The 11454-nt window shown below is 31.9% G+C and overlaps 1 protein-coding gene across 2 annotated transcripts in view; it reads right to left on the reverse strand.

Annotated features, from left to right (window-relative positions):
• The window catches only part of LOC143082263 (uncharacterized), a 45118-nt gene extending 34028 nt beyond the window's left edge, over positions 1–11090 (reverse strand). For both annotated transcript variants that reach the window (XM_076257862.1, XM_076257864.1), the window contains exons 1-3: positions 10993–11090; positions 1564–1870; positions 1002–1025 (exon numbers count right to left, since the gene is read on the reverse strand). In XM_076257862.1, the coding sequence (XP_076113977.1) occupies positions 1002–1022 (21 nt within the window). In that variant the 5' untranslated portion in view covers positions 1023–1025; positions 1564–1870; positions 10993–11090. The remainder of the gene's footprint in view (positions 1–1001; positions 1026–1563; positions 1871–10992) is intronic.
• Positions 11091–11454: the final 364 nt, after the last annotated feature.

Raw genomic sequence — 11454 nt, forward strand, 5'->3', positions numbered from 1 at the left:
TTAAGGACATTATTATACCTTCTTCAATATAGACAGTAGCGTCCTTCAATAGGTCCGTTATTTATTAAGATCGACCGAATTAGGTGCATTCAAGATAAATACTTTTGTATGGGTAAGTACAAAATTAAGGCACAAATAAAAAAAAACTTTTAAGATCGGCTTTATAAATTTGAAAAACTGATGAGCACAACAATAAAAAATAAATGGTAATAAAACAAAAGCCTGAGATTTTTTTCTATGCAAACGGTTCAACCGTAACTTATGGCAATGATTGGAACACATTAAAAGAGTCACTTTATATTTTCGAATAGATCACTGAAGGTTCTAAAGAAAATCAGAGACCATTGGGATTGATTCTTTCGATTTTTGTATATTTTGATTAGGTATAATACTTGCAAACGTGTTACTATGCTATTATAGTTAGAGTCAGGTTAATTTTCAAGGAATTGCCATATGATCAGTGTATGAGGTGAATAACAACTACATAAAGAATTATGAAACACACTGCATTAATCTTTATAGAATACAACAGATGACTGCGGACCAATTCTTGATTTTGTTATGATTTCTAAGTGTGGAAACGTTAGATATATATATAAGGACCAAAGTGAAGTACCACCTGGAGTTTCTGTGATTGTCAATTTAGAATTGAAAAAGACATACTACATGAACATGAAGTAATAAATGAATTATCCTGCTGCCTCTACTTTTTGCTTTATTTTCTGATTTTGAAAACCATATATTGTGCGTTCCGAGTTGGTTCAGACATTTATGACAATGGGCGCTGAGTTATTATATTCGTGCTTTTGTTAAAGTTGCCGTAGACTTTTATTTGGTCATGATTAAAACTTGTTCTGTTCCTAGGATCTTGTGTTTCGTCTACGGTAGTTATGTTTGTATTAAAAAAAAAACAACTTTGGATACAAATTATGTGTGCCCGGATTTTGATAATTATAAAAGGCACATAATAATTTCGAATTTTCAAACAGTTAACCTCTTACCTTATTTATTAACTCCGTCATATCCTATAAGTAGAAAAAAGTTATAAACAGTTGAATTAATATACAACACATTTATGCAAAACATCTCCTTTTTGTGAATTTGTAAAATGCTGCCTTTCAATGTTCTTTTGCTAATTATTATATTTTTACAACATATGCCTACAATAAAAGAAAAGTTTTACTTTGTACTTTTTGAAATCCATTTATATAATAAAAAAACGCAAAAACTAATCAATTTTCAAATAAATATGACTGATATGACAGAGGGTTGAAACGCTAAATATTTATACAAATGAAAATAACCAAATAAGGTTATTGTGAATATTCAAATATATGATTCAATTGTATGTTAAAATACCTGAACTAGTTTCTTAATCTGAAAAAAAAAAAAAATCTTAAACTAATTTAATTTTGTCAGCAAGATATTTGTATTGATCTGACCAATCAACGCATTGCTTTCATTTGTAATCTATAGTTATATAGAGATTCATACCACCATCGTGGGCAACATTAATTATATTGTTGGTCATATAATTAACTTTATGTTTTACAAATATATTACCAGTTGAGATTATAATACAATGAAAATAGCTGATTGCATCACATGTCATCCAATTGATCGTTTATCATCCTATGGTTCTATGTAGTTAGGGGGGTTAGGTTTGGATGAAAAATTTTGTCCTGCATTTTCTGTAGTTCTAATCACAGTCATGTATTTCAATTTTTCACTCGGTTCGGTCCTGCCTTTTTTCCAAGGTTATCCTCACATAAATTGTCATCTTGCCTTTGGTTTTTGCATGGTTTCTCATACGGCCTTTTTTAATCAAAACTTCTGTCCTGCTTTTTTTTAATAATTCGATTATATCCCACTATAAAAATCAAAAGGTAGCTCTCTAAAAGTGTTTTCGAAAAACATATAATGTTATAAATATCAACGCATTAGTGAGTTTAATGTGAGTTCAATGTATAACTTTAATATACAAGTAAAGAAATATCAATATTGATAAGAGATTAAGAGGTAATGGTCTTGATTTTAATTAAAACATTATTGTTAAGTTATTCTATCTGTTGTTGAACCCGTTTTTTTCGCATCAAGGAAAACAAACATGAATTGGATGATTTCAAAAATGATTTGACTATCATTTACCTTCAAGAAACCCTTACGTTTCCTTTAACTGTACACTATTTGCAAGAATACCCTTCCTTTGTCTTAAAAATATTGGACTGCTGAAGGAAGCAAAATTAATTCGTACATGTAAATGTTAGTTTAGGTACTAATATAAAAGTACATGAATTCTAACTTTCGTTTCTTCATGTGAAAAAAATACAACGAAAGAACAATGACAATAACACAAAGACATTTTATTTAGTACATTTTAACCTGCCTATACAATAATTTTGTAACTCATCAAGAATGAGACCAAAGTCAATAAACCGTAACTGAGGGGAGAGGGCCAACAATTCTCCATGGAAATGAGATATGCCAATGCTTATTCTAATGCAAACCAATTATCATGAACTTCCCACTAGTGGTTTTCCAAAAACTGACCTAATCACAAACTATTATTCATGAACACTGAGCAAAAATTTCAAAGTCAATAGACCATAACTGAGGGGTTGGAGCCAAATAATCTCCATGGAAATGAGATATGCCAATGCTTATACAACTGCATACCAATTATTACTAACTTACCACTAGTGGTTCCCAAATAAACTGACGTAATCACAAACTAATATATGATATCTAAGCAAAAGTTTCAAAGTCAATATACTATAACTGAGGGTCCTTTATGACACTCATTTTAATGATACTTAAGATGTCTCGATTATGCATTAGAAAACGTAGGCATCTGCGTACTTACAGGCGAAGAAAAAGGATTGAGATGTTATTGATCATTACATTTCTCCTTTTTTTGTTTGGTTCAGATGGTTTGTTTTCTCAAAGGAGTATTTGGCAAAGGGAGGGTGAGGTTTTGTTTTGTTTTTATTAATTTCTGAGTGTATTAAACGGATCTGAGTTACTAGATAAACAAAACAATTTACCTTCGCACTTTTTTAGTAATGCATTTATGGGTGAATCGTTGTTTGAGTAAAGACCAGTGACAAATATTTCTGTGTAGGTTCAGTCGATTCGTGAAGACCTTTTTCTAATGAATTATTTGTTGGGCAATGGTGATGCTTTGAGTCTTGAGGGGGTTGATAAAGCTAGAAAAGTGTTTTTTTTTTTTAACAAAACGATATATCAAGTTCAGACAAAGAAAACATTTCTGTAAAGTACTTTATTACTTATTGTAAAAAATATCAATTTTATTAAAAAAACATTTCTACTTTGAATATACATGGTAAAATTAATGTTCTAAATGCCTAGTTTTTTGTACACTTATCCTTCACTAGTCCTACATTGACTATCGACTGCATGTAGAAAAAACATGATTTAAACTACATACAAACATTGCGTTTTATCAATTGAAACTTAATTAGGTCTTTCCACTTTTCTGTGGAAAGACCTATTGTTTTTCTTCTGATTATTCTTTTTTCTTCCGCCTTATTTTGTTCTTGCGATAAATATTTGTTTCGCAATATTCGTTCAGATATTTGGTATATGATATCGAACAGTTGATACGCCTTTGAAATTTACGCTGCGTAACCAAATAATTTTCTTTGAAGGAGTTTTCTTTCAAAATACTGGTTTTTTTTTTATAAAATTGCTCGTTATATCCTTCGCATTGATCGAAGAAATATGAACGCGTCATATGAGAGTTATTTCCCCTTATGCATTTGATATAAGTGATATGCATTTTTATCTTCTATTGTCCACTGCTGGTGGAGATTTATTTCCCCGAGAGTATCACCAGCCCAGTAGACAGCACTGTGCTGACATGAATTATCATTGATATGGTTAGATTTATAAATTAACTGTTTACAAAATTTTGAATTTTGAAAAACTAAGGCTTTTCTACCTCAGGCATAGATTACCTTAGCTGTATTTGGCATAACTTTTAGGAATGTTGGTCCTAAATGCTCGTCAAATTCGTACTTTATTTGGCCTTTGTAACTTTTTTGGATTCGAGCGTCACTGATGAGTCTTTTGTAGACGAAACGCGCGTCTGGCGTATATACAAAATTTAGTCCTGGTATCTGTGATGAGTTTATATAAACAATAAGTGATAGAGACCAAGGATCCTTTGATTTGAGGCCCTGGTCCAAACAATTGAAAATTAGGTCAAGGTCAAAGGTCAAGGTCATATTCTTATTTTTGAATTTGGCTTATTTTCACTTTTTTACTTTCCAAAATCCGTATAAGATGTCAACAAATTATTTTTACTAAATTGTTAGTTGCGACATGTCGTAACACGTAAATTTTGATTGCAAGGGTACGTTGAACTTAAAAGGCGCTTGTATTTTAAAATATGGGTATGGTGATATAACTCACTAACCAATATAATTCAGACCTATGGTCTTTTGATTTGAGGTCCTTGGTTATAACCTTGAAATTGATCCCAAGGTCATAGCTTAATTTGACGTTCTAGATTTTGACCTTTGCTTTTACCTCACATGTATACATGTTAAAGCCATGAGACTTTTGGCAATAGGTATCAAACCATTTAAAAGAGGGACGAAAGATACCAAAGGGACAGTCAAACTCATAAATCTAACACCATGGTTAAAAATGAAAAAGAAAAAGAGAAAAACAATAGTACACACGACACAACTTAGAAAACTAAAGAATAAACAACACAAACCCCACCAAAAACTAGGGGTGATCTCAGGTGCTCCGGAAGGGTAAGCAGATCCTTCTCCACATGTGGCACCCGTCGTGTTGCTTATGTGATTACAAATCCGGTAAATAGTCTAATTCGGTAGGTCATATTCATGAAAGGGAAGGGGATTGTAGTTACGACGTAAGGAACATATCCGATATCATTTGTGAAACTTATGTGTTAACCTTGAAAAAAACAACCGGAAGTGACCTTGTATAAACCGGAAGTAGCTATTCTTTGTACTTTATAAATATAAAAGTATATAGAACCATATATATTTGGAATCAGTGTCAATTAAATATTCAAATATTATCAGAAGTAACATTTTTCAAACCGGAAGAAAAGAATTATCTCCTTTATTTAAAAATATTGTAAAGGAACCATTTTTTTTTGGAATCAGCGTACAATAAGCTATCATTTGACGATTGAAATGACTTTTTAAACTTAATTTTACTTCTTTTATATTAACAAACATTGTTTTTGTTGGAAAGACCTTCAATTATGTTTAGTTTACGCATTAGTTACACTAACACAACACCGAGTTTAGGTCAACGTGAACACGGCCTAAGCTGTATTGCTTCTGGTTGAAGATACGCTACATTACGATACACAATGTTGATGGCTGTTCCCCGAGTTTTGACATAAAAAGTTTTAAATATGACAGTTGTTTTCCATTCGTTTGATGTGTTAAGCTTTTAGTTTGTCATTTGATAAGAACTGTTCATTTTAAATATTTAAAAAACCAAGAAATGACAATGTAAAACAATATTCAAACAAGAAAACTAACGACCTTTTTCATGTATAAGAAATGAACGAAAAACAAATATATAACACAACCACTGAATTACAGGATCCTGACTGGTATGTTTACAAGTCAACCAAAGATACACCATTCAGAAAACTTGCTTAGTTTTACCTTCAACACTTAACGTGTTTTAATAACCTTTGTCCAAATCAACCAAAGATATGGATATTATAAATGTTTAGTTTCAACACACAACACAACACCATTTAGAAAACTTGGTATGAAAAGATGTGGATATTATTATATGTTTACCTTCAACACACAAAAAAAAAAAAACCATTTCCAAAGTGTGGTATGAATTCAGGTCAATCAAAGAGATGGAAGTTATAATTTAATACCTTCAACAATAGACAAATATAACAGTTACACCATTTAGAAAACATGATACATATAAACAAAGTAATACCTTGCATTCAAAGATCAGATTGATTGATTGTTGGTATTTTAACGCCACCTTTGGGCTATTTCATTGCGGCAAGCTTTTCTCAAAGGAGAAAGCCGGAGTACCCAGAAAAAAGCACCAGCCTGTGATTTTTAAAACTGACAATCCTGGTCAATTTAGGTTTGAGTTGATTGCACTTGGATGAACAAGGTTTAAACTCACAACTTCAGTGTTGACTGGGCAAACCAAAATATTTTTAAGTGTGGCCTAGAAGACAAAAATAAATCTGCACAAAATCTTGTGAAATAATAAATGGTTGTTGAACATACAGTAGTGAAAATAAAAATGGTACCCAAAAAGTGAGAAATTACTTGTATTAACCCTTCAGTGGGTCTCATTGGGTTCTAAGTGTGACGCAGGATAGCCGATTTTTTTTGGTAAGTAATTTAGAATGTACTTTTGACGCACGTGCCTTCACTTCACCTTCTTCTTCCAGGTAAGGAACCGGATTCAGGGGGGGTTCCTAACCCAGGACAAAAGGGGGGGTTCCTAACCCAGGACAAAGGGGGGGGGGAGGTTCCAATTACATATCCCCATTCAAATGCATTGATCGTCAAAAAAAAGGGGGGGTTCCAACCTCCGGAACCCCCCCCCCTCTGGATCCGCGCCTGGGATTCAATGTTGAATGTTAATGGATTTTATATAAGTTTTCAACTGATTTCAGTCTATTTTGTTTGATGCAGAAGCGGATCCACAAATTTTCATAAGTGGGACCCACTGACTACCTAAGAGGTGGCCTGGTCCGGTCATGCTACATAGATTCCCTATATAATCAACCAAATTTTTCACAGAAAGGGGGGCCTGGTCCCCCTTCTTAACCTGCCACTGTGATGTACGCTTTCAGCACACAATTTATATACTACTAGTATATTTTTACCTATTTGGTTATTTCAGGTGCCTTTTAGGGCCTCTTATATTTTATCATTTGTAAAAATAACAATTTCATGTTTAAACTATACTTGATTACCATGGTAACCAATACGCAATGGCAGCCATTTTTAAAAGAAAAAGTTGTCTCGTACTATGTGATATGATATCTTTAATAGATATCATATTATTTCTCACTATGGGTATCTGTAAAAGGCTCAAAATGAAATTTTACCCAATTTCACCATTTTCCCGCCAAAATTTTTGGTTTCAATGCCAAATAAATTTTTTTCCGTGTCCGTGACCTATATTTTTTATTTGCTTATTCTTTTAAGCTATATTTTAGCTTTATGTATTACAGATTTGGACAAAATGTCATAGAACGTTTTTTTGATATTTCGATAAAAATATGTCAACACCTCTATTTTCCCTATCATTTCATTGAAAAATGGTCCCTTTTACATACCTTTTTAAAAGTAAAATTCTGGGCTTAAATGGTCCGTGACCCCCTATTTTTTTTCGACCAATTTGATTCACTTTCTGTAAAGAATAAAATAACAAAAAATACGGCACTTCTGATAGAAACTTCGAATAGTCCCGAGCCACCTTAATTGTTTTTTACGTGTTACTTACAATAGACTTAAACTAGACTAAGTCATAAGATACATGTTTCAGTGCCAATTATACCACATCCTCTTATTGCTTATTGCTTTTTGTTTGTTTGTTTTAATTGTTTTATTGACTTATGTCTTAACTAAAACAAGCATGGAAACTTTAGATCAAACTTTTAAAAGTGAAATAACAAAAATATTGAACTCCTGGATAAATTCAAAACGGAAAGTTCCGAAACAATTGGCAAAGTCAACAGCTCGACCATATGCATCAAACAAATGGATACCAACTGTCTCATTCTTAACTTGTTACAGTATGCATGCATTATGAATGCTATTGTAGCAGTTAGAGGGCTGTTATTTGTCACCAACATATAACAAAACAATTGATGCATCATAGTTACCAACAAAATATTTGACCAATTCTAATTTATTTGGTATAATTACTAAAATTTTAATTCGGGCTAATGCTTATTACTAATCTGAGCAAAACCACTTATTCAAGCTCCATTGCATTCAATGTTAACTTCTGCAATTGTGTGCTTACATACCTAATTTGTCTTGAACACAAATAAAGTGAAAGTCATTCAATGTCAAAACAATTGTGTGATGAAAATTTAACATACCTATATAAAAGTGTATTCTAATGCAACAACGTTTGTAACGTTCATTTTGATTGGATAACGTCACTTTCTTACATGGCATCAATTGACAATAGATGCTATGGGACGTACGCGCAAGCGCAGACGGCATATGACAGATTTTAAATACATGTTTTAACGTTGTTTTCTGTCAGTTTCATTAGAATGGAGATAACAATATTGTATTTTAAGCTCCGACGGCATCAATTTGGGATTTGATGGTCGCAAATACCCGTTTACTGTCTCCGCTAACGCGTCGCCAGTAAACTTAATTTGCGACCATCAAATCCCCAATTGATGCCGTCGGAGCTTAAAATACAATACAGTTATCTCCTAAGTGTTGCCAGTTTGGTAATACAAAAAAACAGGCTCTTCAGATCTGATCAACACAATGAATGTAACTAAAGTCAAATTTCATAAACTTCTTCTTTAAACATCTTTTGGCAAGGATTCTACAGGGATTCAAGTCCTTAAGCTTTTTTTTTTGTAAAGCACAACACAGATATACATTTGACAAATTATACACAAAAAACATCTTATGTGCTTTGTCTATATGTCTTTTTGTGTTTCTTTGATACATATGACGTTTACATGTACTTATCAATCCCTTTGTTACATATTTGTTTGTTTTTATATTATAATTGTCTGCTGTAACCCGGTTTTATGACATTTTTACCTATTAGTTCTGTTAGTTTTGTTCACAAATTGTTGTCAATATAATGAAGTTTGATGCAACTGTCATACAAGTGAAAGGTTTAGCTAGCTATAAAACCAGTTTTCAACCACCATTTTCTACATAAGAAATTGCCTTTACCTCTGAGTTCAGTATTTTTGTGATATTTTTCTTTATTCTTATATTTGTTTCTTCCATAAATATAATTCTGGTTTTGAATAGTTTTATGGACCCTCAATCCACTCTAGGCCACTAGACTACATTGACCAACGACTGCATTACTAAAAACTTAGTTTTGATAACATTGTTTTTACCAATGGGAATGTAGTTGAGTTAAGGGCACTGACACCACAAAATGTGAACACTGCATGGACGGTGTGATAATTTTGTTAGAACAATGCTTGATGAGTTAACTATATATTGAGGTGTATTGTATTTAATTGTATTTTATTAACACGAAAAAAAGTCTGATAAAAAATAAACTTAACAAAAATATCGAACTTCAATGACAATTCAAATTGGAAAGTCCCTCATCAAATGACAAAAATCATAAGCTTAAACACATCAAACGAACACGTAGAAAGTTGTGGATTAAACCTGATTTAATAGCTTGATATACTGTCACTTGTATGAAAATCGCATATAAATCCATTGTTTTGACAACAATGTGTGAACAAAACAAACAGCAGTATTTGGTAAACATGTTAAAAGGGATGCAGCAGTTAATATTGTGTTAAAATTGTAATCACTCTAAATCAAACAAATAAATTTAAAGAGAGAAACAAACTTACCTATAGACAAATCACTTTTATATCCAAAAAGAAGTACAAGAATATACAAAATTACCACAGTGCAACTATGTTAACAGAAAAAAAGGACATATATACATTTGTAGAGTACATAAGCCAAAATGAAAAACAAGAATACACTAAATGAACACTGTGCAACAACTCATTGGCGAGATGAAAAGGATATTATCACAACTGTACTAAACTGTAAGTATCATTTATATACTAAGACAAATACAAGACTATAGTTCGTTATTACGATGATAAACAACGTCTGTATCTGAAATCTATATGTCAAAACCTTCACGTATTATTTGTGAAGTTAATACGAAATATCTAGCAATAATTTCTTGGTATCTTCCGATGATTGTGTAAAAATGAACAGGAATCTCTATGACATAAACCTGGCTAAACTTCTTTCTGCTAACTCACTAGTGACGTTTCATAAAGTCTTCTTTGCTGATGCAAGTTTTGGGATAACGAACTAGATGGGGAATGTATATCTCATATCCAGGTTAAACTGGTTAAAGACTGATAAAGGGAGGTAAACTGATAAATTTAGAATTAAAATTGTCTCGTGTGTCATAAATTCTGCAAATGAGATGACCGCTTATGTCTAATTCGAGGTATAAGTGTAAAAATATCCATCTTCCAAGAGGAAATGCAATATGTCGATCTTTATAAAAGGTTGTTTTGTAGCAGTATACTTTAGCTTAAATGAGGTTTAAATGTTGTTTTCTTAAATTTCCTGTACCGAGTCAGGAAAATGGTAGTTGTTATCTTATAGTTCGTTTATGTGTGTGTTACAATGTCGTATTGGCTTTTTGTTGCCCTTCAGTGTTTCTGTTGTATCTTTGTTTTTCTCTTATAGTTAATGTATTTACCTCAATTTTAGTTTAAGACCCGAATTTGTTTATTCTCAATCGATTTTTGCATTTCCATTCAGTTAAGCTGGAGGCTAACATATTTGAAAAAAACAGTATAAAAAACCTATTGAGGATAACCTTTTATGTCTGTTTGGGTATCCAACACAATTTTTGTCAATACTGAAACTGTTTTAGAAACATTAGGTGGGAGGTTCAAATAGCTATGTAACCGGTTTGCCTTTGTTAAATACCAGAATCATTACAGTTGTGTTCATCCGTTGTATGAACCCCCCTGTTTGAATTTGGCTTGGCGTTTTTTTGTTTCTTTCTTTGTTTTTGGATAATCATGATAAGAGCAAGTAGTAAATGTTGTTGTAAATTACATTTTTTTTAAAGTACTAAATGATCTATTGAAATTCTGCTGTATCATTGCATAGTAATGCAACTTTAGATTTTTTCACATTTTTAATAAATATTGACAACCAGATATCAAATCTAAACTTTGAAAAAGAAAAATAAACTACGTATTATACTTACTCAGAGAAATATTAAATATCAGTCAATCATGGATCTATGAGAATCTAACCATGCAATCTTTCAGAACACTATTAGGTTACTTTTAAAGTCTAATGTACACTACAACATTCACAATGACGTCTTGTGACTTTTTATCTATGCACACACTATGTGTCCCTATTTAAATAAACTGCGTTTAGGTAGATATAAATTCTTCCTCGTTACCTTGCGTATGACGTATTTAACATATTTTCATCATGATAATAGTAAATAAATTATCTATTTCCCGTCTGTTATCTTATCAAGACATTCCGATATGAAAGGGATTTGTTTGTCTCGACGAACATTTATATATTTTGTATTTTACCTGGTTGACTGGATGTCTATATCATGTATATGCTGTGTGTCTATTTATATGTGCTGCATTTTTTTCTATTTATAATACTCTCACTTTCGTTTTCTCTAAAAACATGAAAAAGTAAA

The sequence above is a fragment of the Mytilus galloprovincialis genome, chromosome 7 (assembly GCF_965363235.1).
Source record: "Mytilus galloprovincialis chromosome 7, xbMytGall1.hap1.1, whole genome shotgun sequence".
In the NCBI taxonomy this organism is placed as follows: domain Eukaryota; kingdom Metazoa; phylum Mollusca; class Bivalvia; order Mytilida; family Mytilidae; genus Mytilus; species Mytilus galloprovincialis.